The 14,917-nt window shown below is 38.6% G+C and overlaps 1 protein-coding gene across 1 annotated transcript in view; it reads right to left on the bottom strand.

Annotated features, from left to right (window-relative positions):
• Nucleotides 1-2,118: 2,118 nt before the first annotated feature.
• The window catches only part of LOC134797493 (vacuolar protein sorting-associated protein 11 homolog), a 37,135-nt gene continuing 24,336 nt past the window's right edge, over nucleotides 2,119-14,917 (bottom strand). The window contains exons 14-19 of the mRNA XM_063769734.1: nucleotides 14,681-14,859; nucleotides 14,286-14,367; nucleotides 11,992-12,207; nucleotides 11,387-11,509; nucleotides 3,551-3,741; nucleotides 2,119-3,115 (exon numbers count right to left, since the gene is read on the bottom strand). Coding sequence (XP_063625804.1) covers nucleotides 2,736-3,115; nucleotides 3,551-3,741; nucleotides 11,387-11,509; nucleotides 11,992-12,207; nucleotides 14,286-14,367; nucleotides 14,681-14,859 — 1,171 coding nt within the window. The 3' untranslated portion in view covers nucleotides 2,119-2,735. The remainder of the gene's footprint in view (nucleotides 3,116-3,550; nucleotides 3,742-11,386; nucleotides 11,510-11,991; nucleotides 12,208-14,285; nucleotides 14,368-14,680; nucleotides 14,860-14,917) is intronic.

Raw genomic sequence — 14,917 nt, 5'->3', positions numbered from 1 at the left:
ATTGTAAAGACGTTGTCATTGTCGCTACGTTGTAAAAAAGCACTTATCCCTCAAATGGAGCGAGCTATGCTCTGTTTTAGCGAGTTCAAACTAGAAATGAGGTGCGCAAGAGGACATTCAAAAGACACCGCACGTGCGATCTTCGAACATGTGTGAGTAATTAAACAGGTAAGGATTACTACACACACACACTAGGACATTATGAATTGTCAAGCATGCAGTTTTACTTCACAACGCATAACAGCCGTAAGTAATATTATTGGAATCAGTGTACATTTACTGCGCGGAAATACGTTTGTTTAATAATTGAGTTTTGGATCGACTTTCTTACTGTCTGTTATGCGTGATGGAGTACCTAGTTTTCAATATCAACTTGCATCTATCGAGGTAATAAAATAAACAACCTGCACTGTTAAACCTTTGTAAAGAAAGGTAGTACAGTCACATTCAGATATATCAGAGCTACCAACGTTCTCAAAAATATCTCAACACGCACTTTTTAACCTTTTGAACGCCAAAGGGCGGATCCATTTGCCGTGCCACTGACACAACGGGGGTAAAATTTAGTTTTGTGAATAAATAATGCCAACCTAAAAGTGGGGTGCTTTTCAGTAGATTTTCTTCAAAAAACCTTAGAGGATATAACCAACGGAGACGCCATGTCTAAAATTTTCGGTACTAAATAGTCTGCCGTTTTTTGCGGGGGAGGGGCACATCAAATGTATACCTATACATTCCATACCGTCATGTCAGATAAACGTCAGTCCATACATATGGTTGACATGTGGTTGACCATTGGCCGCCTATGTCGGTACAGGAACGTCTTAGTGGCGGCGTAAGTGCTAGGTAATTTCGTCATTACCTATAACGAAATCGTCTAGATCCAGAAAAGTCGGCCAAGTTACTTTTTATTAAATATAACGCACCTATTATTCTTACTCAAATACTTAACGTTTCGTCTTTTTTAAATTAAAAACTACTAAAAATGTAATATTTGACGTTTTCTAAGTACCTAATCTTGACATCCGCATCCGCGTCCGCGGATATCAAAAAATCTGCATCCGCAACATCCCTGCTTTCTTTAGTCAGAGGACAAGTGCTTCTTATCTAAGGGTTAGAGGCGACTCCACCGCAGACGTTTACCCATAGTCTAATAAAACAAGGTCTTCTCTTCCCAGAGTGACACAAGCCTACGTCACAATAACATTGCCACTTTATATAGCGCTATCGCATATTATCATATAGCGCTGTCGCATGATGACGTAGGCTTGTGTCAGTCACGTGACCACAAAAAGACGGGAAGAGAGTACCAGGCGGAGTATATTATTATACCATGCGCTAACCTGGCTGGGTAGAGTGCGCGGTGAAAGGGCTTCACAGCATCTTGTATTACTAACGTAGCACTCGATCCAACTGATTAATGATTATCAACATTATAGAGGCTTTCAACATTATACATTCGTGTCCAAAAACACCTCTAATTAGACTTACTTATGGGGCCCCTTTGACGTAAAGTTTTAAGTCATAATGTATTGTTTGTCATAATATCATTAGTCCTAATTCTGAAACCGTTACCTTTTCAGGATTTTCGTAAGGTTATCTTATATATAGATTGGATTAGGTTTGTTTTATGGCAATCCTGAAAAGTTGCGCGTTTCTGAAAAAAACAAATTATGACTAACGAAAATGCGGACAAACAATACATTATGACTTAAAACTTTATGGGAAACAATAGAGACCCCTTATACATAAAAACCTAGCGTGCTTTAACTAAATGACTATAAACATTACAAAATTTTAAATTAAAATATTATCTCCCATTTCAGCGTGAGAGACAAGCAATTATAAAATTACAAGCCATACACTTTTCCATGTCGTCGACATCAATACAGGCTCCAGAACGATATAAACTGACTAAAGAACCTTGGCCATAACTATTGAACCCGGTAGCCCCACGTCTTATTAATGTTTTCAGTAAAAAAACTTCACGTGGTTCCTGCCCAGGAATTTCTAAATCGGATCAAAAGTGACCTTAATTGAGCACATCCGGTAAAACGCTGAAGTTCCTTAAAAAAACTTGACAGGACAAGAGACAAATATTTGGATTTTAAAATAATTTTAAATAAAAAACTCACGTGGTTTAGTGGTTCAGTGTATCTACAGATTTATATCATTGGAAAACGACCATGATTCTATTTGTATAGATTTCTTTAAGATTCGGATGGTATTAGTTATAAATAGACAGAATCAGGACGTCATTTCAATTAGAAATCTAAACAAATACAAATAAACATACATTGAATATTACTTAGAATAATAAATATAACAAAATAAAAAAGTCAATAATAATTTCCTATAAAACGAATGCATGAGCATGGCCCCAAAATATTACATAGTTAACAAATATCAAACAGAATATTTGGGCCCAAGAAAGTTCATATTTTGGCCATAACATGAGTTGTCTTCGCTTTATAGTTATTTTCCCCGCACTTCGCACGCCAAAATGGTTTATATAACCCTTTTAAGTCCTGTATGTATAGGATGGTAGCATTTTCATCATGGTGTGATGCATCAATCTTGCGCTTACATACTTGCTAAATATACCAAACGCTTGCCCATCTAGGCTCGTTGGTGAATACTTTTAACCAAGGCTACATTCGTTAGTGCACCATTCACCAAGGACCACTCAGGGCTCGCTCAAATTCCTAAAAGTACTGAGATCACAAATCCTAACCTCACGAGAACGGGTTCAGATTTTTATCATAATCGTCATCCTCCCCAAACGGGTTCGTGGGGTCATTCTCATCATCAGCAAACGGGTTTTTCGTGTCATCGTACGTTTCCTCGAAGGGGTTTTTGTTGGCTCCATTACTAATAGCTGATGATATTTTTGGTGATTGTCCTAGGCTTTTCGGCTCCATTTTTCTGTTAGGCATGGGTGAGGCTAGGGGGGAGGTTCTGGTGGGGTTGTGGACTCTGGGCTCTAGCCGGGAGATGTTGGCTTCTAGGCTGGAGCTGTAATGTTGTTGTTCTATGAGACGCATGCGGCCTTCTGGTACTGGGATCACGGAGGTTCCTTTCGGTGCTACTTGCTTGGTGGCGTTTGGCACGAATACTGGAAAATAAGAGTGAGGATATTTAGTAAAATAGTTGATTATATAGTTATATTATATAGTTGAGTAATATATAAAAAATGCATAAATCTTACACTGTGTGCATTGTTTGTTTATATAGGTATTAATATAACATCGTTGTAAGAATAATGATCATGAATTAATACATTTTACAATTAAAATAATTAAAATTTTAAAACAAAACAGAATACCTATCAGTTTCAATTTAAAATGAATAAATTATTATTAAAGTGAATAAATCATTAAAAAAAACCACCAATTTGAATGAATAATAGGAATACAGTCATACAGCAGAAAAATTGTATTAATGTCTGTCCAATCTAAAATGTCGAGGACAGGCATTTGTGTTTGTTAGAAAGGGACACATTTTAACAAGGGCCTTCTAAGTTTTAAGAACGACGGGGGTATTAGCTAACCTTGCTTGCTCTGTCCCTCCTGCAGCCGCAGTTTGGCCTCGGCGCCGGGGCCGTAGCTGGCGGCGGCGGGGCCGGGGGCCGCGGGGCGGGGCGCTGCGGGGGCCGGCGGAGGCGCCGGCTCCTGGGCGTCGGTGATCACGGTCAGCTTGTTGAACAAGCCGCGCCCGTAGTACTCTGACACTACGGCGTAGCTGTAATAATAACATAGGATTATTTTTATGATCACGACGATAATAGTGATATCGTCGTGATCATAAAAATATGATTTATTATTTCTTAAAGAAAAACTATTATACATTTTTGACCCAGCGTTAGCGAAGTTCTAAGTTTTAGCTTGGGCAAAAATGCTTTCGGTTCGGATGCTCTCCTCTACAGGTCGCAACTCTCAACCGATTCTCGTGAAATTTGTGACCAGGTTCGATGATTAAATATATTTTTTGTCGAACCAGTTTTATACATTTTTTGAAGTGGCAGAGGCATACATTTATTCAGTTCTAAGTTATGCTCGCGAGATCTACAGCTCACAGAGCCTAGAGTTCAAACATTTTAGACAGTAAATTCTCAATACATTTTTATTCTTTTAAAAATTTGCAATTTTGAATTAAATCAAAATAGCCTTATTTATGATATAATTTTGTACATGAATTATTACAGAAAGTTATGACATCGTTTTGGTCTTACTAATTTTGCAGTTAAAAAATACATAAAACAGTAACAATAACACAATTGTTTTATAGTTAACGCTATAAATGGTAAAAGAATGGTACGAAAAATAATGCGAAACCATTCATCGCGAGCTCATAAATAATAGTCATAAAATAACATTTCAAATTATTATTGTAAAACCGCAGTAGGTACATAATTTACATTAATGTTAGGTACTTTTGGTCTTTATTTAAATGCATATTAAAATTAGCTTTTAAGCATTAGTTTTAAACTTATTCTAAAAAAACTAAATGGAACATTTAATAGGTAGGTACATGAAACTATGAAGGTATAAAAGTCAATAGGACGCAGAATTTCGTTAATTGTTTCATTAAAATATTAAAGTTTATTATTACGATAACATATGGTAGCACTTAAATCTTTACCCAAAACAATACAAAATATTAAAAATAATACTTCAAAGAAAACCTACCAGTTTTCATCCACGGCATTAGACAGGCACCACGAAAACGGCGGTATACGAGAAATCATTACAAATAACACTTAATTATTTAAAAAAAATAGAAGCCGCCACCGATATCGACGACGATAATTATTACAATGGCCCAAACGGCTTACAGTTGAGATAATAAGTATACATACACGTAATCGAAACGATAATCTTTACAAGCTCGTAACTGATCACAAACTGATATAGAAACACGACCTTGTTACAATCCAACAAGGTTTGGATTCGAAGAGAACGCTAGCGCGTGATATGTGAGGTGACTGAATATTGTCAAACGATAATCCACGCGGTGCGATCGCAAACTTGCAATAGGAATTATGCAGACGGATTATTCGAAATAAGACTTTGTAATTAAAGCAATAATGACTTTCTGAAATACGTTGTCGGGTTCGCTAAGAAAATGTTGTGACATACGAGTATAACGTATTCTGTTAATGTTATGTTATTATTATTGGTGAAAATAATCTGAATATGATTACATTTTTAGTATCGGAGTATCCCGTATTGTGTTTACAAAAGGAAATGCAGTTTTAATAATCCAAAGTCTTTGTTTGACATAATTATTGAAAGTCATAATGTAATGATTGCCACATTATCATTAGTCATAATTCTGAAACCGTTAACTTTTCACGATTTTCGTAAGGTTATCCTGTATATAGGTTAGGTTAGGTTTGTTTCATGGTAATCCTGAAAAGTTACGCGTTTCTGAGAAAAACCAAATTATGACTAACGAAAATGCGGGCAAACAATATATTATGACTTAAAAACTTTATGGGAAACGATAGAGACCCTTTAATAATGTATAAACAATTAAGTTATGATATGAATTTGCCACAATATTAAATAGTAAATATAATGCTACATAGGTACTAGTAAAAGTTTCATTCCGCCATTGTTACAAGAATTAAAAATTCGGGCAAGTGCGAGTCGGACCCGCGCACGAAGGGTTCCGTACCATATAAAAAAAAAAACAAAAAAAAAGCAAAAAAAAACGGTCACCCATCCAAGTACTGACCACTCCCGACGTTGCTTAACTTTGGTCAAAAATCACGTTTGTTGTATGGGAGCCCCATTTAAATCTTTATTTTATTCTGTTTTTAGTATTTGTTGTTATAGCGGCAACAGAAATACATCATCTGTGAAAATTTCAACTGTCTAGCTATCACGGTTCGTGAGATACAGCCTGGTGACAGACGGACGGACGGACGGACGGACAGCGAAGTCTTAGTAATAGGGTCCCGTTTTACCCTTTGGGTACGGAACCCTAAAAATGGAAATAGATATCCACTATAACTTTTCCATTATAATTGCACTGAATCTCGGACGTCTGTTACAGGAATGTTGCGGATGCAGATTTTTTGACATCCGCGGATGCGGATATTTAAAGGCTCACATACGTGGATCACGGACGTAGAGAGTAAACTGGATAGTGTACACTGGCCAAAAAGTGTGTCCACATGAGAGGTCAAACCTGAGCCCTCCATCTCTTTCTAATTAGGGTGACCATAAGTCATATGAATGTGGGATATTAGCATAAGATGGAATGTATAGTTTGGCCAGGATCTTTTCTCATTCGTGCATAATCAGAGAGAATCATACTGTATTTTCCCTATGCTAGTATAATTGCCCCAGAAAAGAGATGGATATAGTTTTTTTTCTCTTCTGTAAAACGCTTCACACAACCTTACTTAATTTAGTCGTTATAAAGCTTTTAGTCGTTATAAAAGCTGTTACAGATGGGATGGGCGTATTGGATCGCGATCAATGCGATTATGGTTGATTGTGAGGAAGGTGGTCCGCCGTACGTCCATCGTACGTATTGGGTGAAAACCAGCGTAGTGTCTTACAGACACTGCTTATGCTGAGCGGCATCCTATTTGGTGTATGTTTACTGTATTGTTAACTTTATGTTGTACTTACCGTAATGTAGGTATGTTTTTGTACGCCAAATAAATATTTTCTATTTCTATTTATTTCTATCAAAGACAGCTATAAGAGAGAGCGAGACAGATATCCAGGGTCGGGTAAAACGTTGTAGTTGTATTTGGTAATTCGCAAATCGTATTGATTAAAAACGCTGCCTTTGGGCGTGTTTTAATTTATCACCACTCGTTGCGAATTTAATTCCTACTTTCAACACTTGCAACGCAAATAAATTTATATTATTACTATGCCCACTGGTTATCGATACTAGTCATTTTGTCAAGCCCTAGCGTAGCGTAACAATTTATGTTTTTACACGAAATTATCTTGATTATTGACTAAAATGATAAAATATTAGCACACGACGAAATAAGAACTTACATTTAACTGTGTAAACCGGCATTCTACACTATTTATGCTCTTCATAATTCATAATTTAACAAAATACCTATCACTATCAATATCATACTCATGGTGTGTTCATATACGTGATGACTTCCCTTTTGCATACTTTAGCTATTCTTTAAGCGTAAGCGTCATCGTAGATCTGTAATTGAAACAAAATTTTCAAATTTGCCTCTTTTGTATACTGACGGAAATGTCGGCCCAACCTATATAGAATCGATTACATATATAATATAAATAGTTAGAATTAACGTTCCAGTAATTCAATATTATGTATAAATATGAGTCTGTAATGTCCAAGGACTGCGGATTTAATTTTTGGCAATTATGTAGCTCTCATTACGTGAACCGAATAATTAAACATGCCGAAATAAGTAAGTATATCTTTATTTATTTATTAGTATACTATTTAGGTAAAGTTATTTTTACATTAAGTATCAAATAACAATTTTGTAAGACCGATCCAAATCGTACCGACATCATGGTCACCCTAATCGTCATCAAGTTGGGGATACCAATTAATATTCAAAGTTACTACAATTTCTACCATATTCAATTTACTGTTTTTTTTGTTGCGCACATACTTGGCTTAATCAGTTAATAATATTAACATCATAATAATTAACAAATTACTTAAAAGATATCAGAACTGTAATTGGAATATAGCACTAAAATAAAATAGTATAAGAAGGTAATGAATTTCAGTAGTATATTGATATAATTTCTACCACAATGGTATCTTTTTAACATTGGCAACTTGTGCGAGTGAGACACAGGGCTCGGGTTTTTCTATCTCATGTGGACCGTTTTCTCTAGTCTGGTACGAACAACATTCTGTCTCGGTGATAAGGTTCAAATTAGTATGGCAAAAAAAGTGACAACTCGCTCCAGTTTAAACAATATAACTTCATGACGTGGATGCGGATGCGGATGTCAAGAATAGGTTATTAAAAAACGTCAAGTAATACATTTTAGTAATTTTTATTAAAAAATAAACGAAACGTTGAGTACAGTCGCCATCAGATATATCGGAGCGGCCAAGGTGCTCACAAATATCGGAACACGCCTCTATTGTCAGGGCGTTAGAGCGCGTGTTCAGATATTGTGAACACCTTGGCCGCTCCGATATATCTGATGGCGACTGTACCGGAGCAAGAATACCTATAGGTACGTTATATTTAATAAACAGTAACTTGGCCGACTATTCTGGATCTAGACGATTTCGTTATAGGTAATGACGAAATTACCTAGCACTTACGCCGCCGCTAAGACGTTCCCGTACCGACTTGTTCGACATCCGCATCCGCATTAAGCTCCGCATCGATCTTATGCGGATGCGGATTTTGAAAATAATGCGGAAGTTCCGCGGTTGCGGATGTGGATGCGAATATTCGCAACATCCCTGGTCTGTTATACTGGTTAAAAGTCCGAGTCGGGTCAAAATGCTTCGAGAACGCGAGAGGTAATTTCAGTTGTGCCAACATATGACAATGGGTTGTTTGAATTATCGGCAACCATTGTTCTACCTGTTTTGAGGGCAGTGATCAGTGACAATCTTGATTAAGTTATATTACTGGTTTTGCAAGCCTTTAAAATACCTTTTTAATACAGTTGCTCAAAAAGTGCTACTTTACGTAGCTGTTTAGCGTTCGCAAAGTTGTTTTTTGCGAACTAGTGCTTTTACTTTTCCAGCTTTTTTAAATTTAATTCTGACCGTATTCGACACCAAAGACTTTGGATATTCAAAAACTTTATATATTTTTATTTTGCCATTGCACATTTATTACGTACAAAAAGTATTGTTACACGATATAAAGTAAATATTTATTTGTTATTATATAAATAAAACGTTATAAAATACGATATTTCACTAAAAAACTTTTTTATTATTTGGCTGAATAGAACCATATCATTGCCACGTTGGCGTTTGTCGTTAACAGAAAAAATGAAAACAAAAAGTAAAACCGGCGCCCGCCATTTTCACTTGAAATTTTGTTGTATCAAAATAATTATCTTAAATTGCAACTGTAAGAGTGTTTTTGTATTAAATGAGTTAGTGTGATTAATTTAGGCAATGTAAATCAACGCTGAACGTAGTTTATAGTGCTGAATAATAGATAATATACAATATCATTCAAGTTCAAGGGAAAATTCGTAAATGTAAGTGTAATACTCATGTTACCAATATTTGTTTTATTGTGATTTTTTCGCAAATGTATTAAAAAATGTCGTTCAATGTACGTGTGAAAGTGTTATTATTTACTTGTCCCGTGTCTTTTATTCTTTCGTCGTGTCTTTATCTCGGGACACGTAAATAATAACATACTTTCCACACTTGCATTGAAATGTACTATTTCAAGGTCGGGTTTTAAAAACGAATAGGTTGAAGCGTAATCAAATTAAGAAAGCGCTGCAAAGAATGTCCAACAAGAAAGCCGTAGGCCCTGATGGTATCCCGGTGGAAGCTTGGAAATGCCTACAAGAACATGGAGTCCTACTGCTTACCAATCTCTTTAATCAGGTGTTGTTCTCTTCCAAAATGCCAGAGGCATGGAGATTGAGCACTATAGTTCCGATTTACACGGGAAAGGGAAGCAAGTACGAGTGCAATAACTACCGTGGCATCAAGCTTCTGAGCCACACTTTGAAGCTTTACGAGAGAGTGATTGATAGTCGGTTAAGATCAGAGTGCTCACTATCAAAACATCACTATGGCTTCGTACCTGGCTTGTCAACTACCGATCCCATGTTTGCTCTAAGTACGATTGCTGAAGAATATCGCTCCAAAAAGAAACCTTTGTTCGTTGCATTCCTGGACATGCAAAAGGCATTTGATCGTGTCCCGAGGGACACAATCTGGTGGAGCCTTCGCAAGAAGAACGTCCTCGAGCACTATGTCAACATCATTGCGGATGCACGATCGATGATGCGGACAGTGGTGGGTGAGACGAAACCAGTAGCGGTCACGGAAGGCGTTTACCAAGGCTCAGTACTGAGCCCCTTCCTGTTTTGCTTGGTTTTGGATTCACTTACCGAGGAGGCACAAGATACAGCAAAATGGACATTTATATACGCCGACGATGTGGCCATTTGCGCTGAAAGCCGTAGTGAGCTACAAAACGCCCTTTTGTCATGGAAACACCAGTTGCAAGCCGGAGGCCTAGTGTTGAGTGTTGCCAAGACCCAGTTTTTATCTCTGAATGAACCAAGCCCACGCGACGATAGTCCGATACCCATCGATGGGCAACTAGTCACCATGTGCGATCAGTACAAATATCTGGGTGGTATGATGCACATTTCTGGGGATATAGAATGCAACATTCAGCATCGAATAGCCGCTGCATGGCTGAAGTGGCGGGAAGTAACGGGTGTCACCTGTGACAAAAGAATGCCGGTCAAACTGAAAGGTTTGATATATAAAAGTATCATAAGGCCCGTACTGACGTATGGCAGCGAGACGTGGGCAGTTACGCAAAAGAACGTGCATACCATTCAAGTTGCCGAAATGAAGATGCTGAGGTGGATGTGCGGCGTTACCAGGCTTGACAAAATCCGCAACGAGTACGTGCGAGGCAGCCTGGGCGTGCGTGACATCGCCGACAAAATGCAGGAGAGTAGGCTGCGATGGTATGGCCACGTTAGAAGGAGACCACCAGACTACGTCGGAAATTTAGCACTACGACTTTCCATCCCCGGTAAAAGAGGTAGACGTAAACCGAAAACAAGATGGAAGGACGTAGTGCTAAAAGATATGATTGAGTGCAAAGTGTCCGAAAACGACATCGAGGATAGGGCGAAGTGGAAGCAAATAACACGGAAAGCTGACCCCATCACCATATGGGATATATAGCTCGGAAGAGAGAGAGAGGCTTAATAAGGATGTTTGTGTGTGAACCAAACCCGGGTTTAAGCGGTTAAATTGTTACCCAGTGTCAAATAGTACTGGTAAACATGGTAACTCCAGATTTAACCGGTTAACCCCGGGTTAGTGGGATGGTGCAAGTGGCCTTTACTAGATCCGGGTTAACTAAACGTCGGCCAGCAAAGTGGTTTTAATATACTCACGGGTTGTCTTCTCGATGCACCATAGCACATCTGCCACTCCACTAGCATGCATGCCGGACATGGACAACCCCGCTCCGTTCCAAGTAGCTATGCGTGTGTTAGGGCTCATTTCGACGATGCGAGAACTTCAGAACTCGAATGTGAGTTTCATTACATTGTGGTTTTTGATCGGTCGGTTGAATTGGACGTAACCAACAGTCCGCAATGTAACTAAAATCGCATGCGAGTTCGCGCCCCGTCTAAATCAGCCCTTATGTAGGTATACTTACGGGTCATGTTCCTGGTGCAGCCGGGCGTGCAGGCTCTCGGCGGCGGGCGGCGGTGGCTCGCGGCGCGTGCGCTTGTCGCAGGCGGGGCAGTCGCGCTCCGACTCCGAGTAGCTTTGGAAACAGCTGCGGACAAATAATTGTTATAGTACAATTGATTGAGGTAAACAAACATCCAAACTGACGATGGTGCAAATATAAATAGACGGCAATTAGTAGCTTAGAAAAAATTAGCTCTTTGCAGCTCTCCAAACACCCAATTTTTAACATTTAAGAGTTAGACCGTGGGGGAGAAGACCACCAGGCTGATGTGGGACTGGGCGGGTCACGGCTGCCGCATGCATTCGGATAGGGTAGGGTAGTAGTGTAGGATGCCGCAAAACAAGCGCGGACGTGGCAGGCCCAGACGGAGATGGTGGGACGACTGACACCTTCATCAGTAACTGGCCGGAAAAAGCACTACAACGGGAGTTGTGGAGATCGAGGGGAGAGGCCTTTGCCCAGCAGTGGGACACTTTAACGGGCTAAAAAAAGACCAGTCAAACCAACTGTTTTGGCTAAAACTTCGCCGCTAGTTGTCAGCTAGTTTAAAGGGTAGCTATACTTACTGTTGGTGGAAGGAATGTTGACACAGGAAGTGTACGCTAGGTAACTCGAGCGGACGGTTACAAGCAGCACACTTTGAGCTCTGGAAGGGGACCGGTTCGTGTTGTAATGTATGGATCTGGGCCTTCATTCGCTCGCTTTCCCCCTTATACTTGGCTGCTAGCTCTTGCTCGCGGGTTATTACGTCGTCTTCGGATTTGAGCACGTCTGTCAGGTACCTGGATTTAATATATAATACTATGAAATAAAACTATAAAAACGGATTATATCGCGTATAATGATATTATCATACATCCCGACAGTTCTTGATAATTTTATTTCATGAATACCGCTACCTACCTAACGCTAAATACCGCTACCTACCTAACGCTAAATACCGCGATAACCGAAGACAAAATTATAAAATAAAGTATTATGTTGAGCATGGTATAATAATATACTCCGCCTGGTACTCCATTCCGAGATTCGCGTATGACCTAACTGACACGCGCCTACGTCATCATGCTGTTTACAGGTTCTCAAACTTTGAAATGTGGGAGAATTTTAACCAACGGTGAAAATTATTTTAACGGCATTAATTTTAAGTTATTCATGTACAAACATAGTAAAATAAAACAAATCTAATGTATTAAATTAAACTTTATTTATCTATACAAGACAAACGTTTAAAAAACTAATTCACAGTTACACATTAATTACCAAGCTTACGACGTGAAAAGTTTGGAAAACACTGCGACTGCTGACACTGAGCGAGAAGGAAATAACAATTAACACGCGTTCGACAAGGATGACGGTCAGGGCATGAAGTTATCTAGATCCGAATTGTCAAATGTGCACAGCGCTATCCTGTGTTGCCAGTAGTATAAACAGAATTACCCGAAAGTCTGAAATTTCTTTCGTGAATCGGAAGATATTGCTAACGAGTAATTAAAAATGACGTGTTATTGTAAAATTTAAGCTAAAATACATATAAATGAAAATTATAAAATTATAAAGAAATATTTTAACTTATTAACCATAGGTATAATGTACCCATGTAACATGTTATGTTGAAATAAAGTGGCAATGTTATTGTGACGTAGGCCCGTGTCACTCTGGGAATGGAAGACCATGTTTTATTAGACCATGATGTTGAGATTGATTTCATATAGTGAGGGAAGTAGTGTCACCCAATGTATGGGGCGTGCACATTTTGGTATCGGATGAATTCACTTGGCACAGATGTAGTATACGTAAAGCTAAGCCAATCCAGCCCGGTACCCATCTGCCACCCCCTGGTGGGTAGGCAGGGGGGCATCCAAAGTTACACGCCGTATATCGGCGTCTATTTACCTACCACCTCGAGTTTGGTATCATTTCCAGATAAATCGGGCATGAGGAATTCATTTTTGAGACATTAATTGTACAGTTTAATAGAAAAAATAAAAATATTGATGACCAAATCAAAATCGGTTTGCTATTTTTTTTATTCAACTATTACTATTATCAGCCGAAACTACAAATGCTAGAAAGTTGAAATTTGCACACCAGGTTACATTTATAATGTGTATAAGAGATAAGAAGCTATTTTGAAAAATTCAACCCCTAAGGGGGTTAAAAAGGGGATGAAAGTTTGTATGGGGTTCATGTTTTATTTTAAGCTAGGAATTTCAAACTTCGTTAAAAGATATATGATTGAAATACAAGAAATTTAATTTCAGCGTTTTTGAAAATTCATCCCTTAAGGTGGCGAAATAGGGGTTGAAAATTTGTATGGAGATCAAAATTTTTTTCAAGTGTGGGGCTTGTAACTTTTTATATGCGCATATTTTTAGAATACAAGAAAAGTAATTTCAGCGATAGTAAAAATTCATCCTCTAACGGGGTTGAAAATGAGTTGAAAGCTTGAATCCATTACAATTTACTTTGACTGCCCCCCCCTGCCTACCTGCCAGGGGGTGGCGGATGTCTACTGGGTTCAATTAGCTTAGCGTTACGTATATTACATCTGTGCTAAGTGAATTAATCCGATACCAAAATTTCCCGGGCTATCCCGCATAAATCTAATATGATTGGCACAATTAAAGTAAGCTTTTACTTTTTGTGGTTGTTAAATCAAAATATCAAATTGCGATAAAATTGCAAAAGTGGGACATCACAGACATTTGATTTTATATTATGATATAATTATATGAGCCATTTAAAATCTGTCAAGTACTCATAATATTTATATATAAAAAACACACACACACACACACACGCCATTGTCGCGTGCTGATCATTAATCTGTGTTATTGTCTTTATTAAGAATACTTACTTGCGGACATCTCCAAGAGTGTATGAAGGCACGTTCGCTAGGCAATCTATGACTAGAATGGGAGATAAAAGTTTCTCGGTGGCTGAAACAAAAATAAACACATTCTTAAGACTCGAATTTAAATAATGTACGTCGCGTGGCCGCTAGTTTATATACTCGTACTAATAAAATAAAGAAATGAGATAAAATAAGAAGTCTGTCGATATTGACCACGACGGAACGACTTGTTTTAAAAACTATTTTTATGTTCAAGGGAATAGCACAAAAGTTTTTGTGAAAGGTTTGAATTTCGTACTAGAAACGGTAAAAAGATCTAGCCGCGGTATTTGTTGTGTCTCAGCGGAGCAACCTTTGATTTACTCTTAAACAATTATTTAGTTAGAAATAATATTAACCAATGACATGCAGTAGCTCGGGCAGTATCGGTGATGAGGCGGGCTGCGGCGCGGCGCGCACGGGCCACCACAGCACGTCGAGCCACAAGCGCGGCGCCGCCCCGCCGCGCCGCCGGCACACGCCCAGCGCGCGCTCCGGCGTGCCCGCGCGCATGTGCAGCGCCACCTGTGCGCGCCATCTGTGGGATTCATACTACATTACTAACGGTCTTAGGGTGATATTCCATCTGTTCAATA

The sequence above is a fragment of the Cydia splendana genome, chromosome 15, assembly GCF_910591565.1.
Source record: "Cydia splendana chromosome 15, ilCydSple1.2, whole genome shotgun sequence".
Taxonomy (NCBI): Eukaryota; Metazoa; Arthropoda; class Insecta; order Lepidoptera; family Tortricidae; genus Cydia; species Cydia splendana.
Note: the sequence above shows the minus strand (reverse complement) of the source record. Positions and strands in the feature narration are given on the sequence as shown.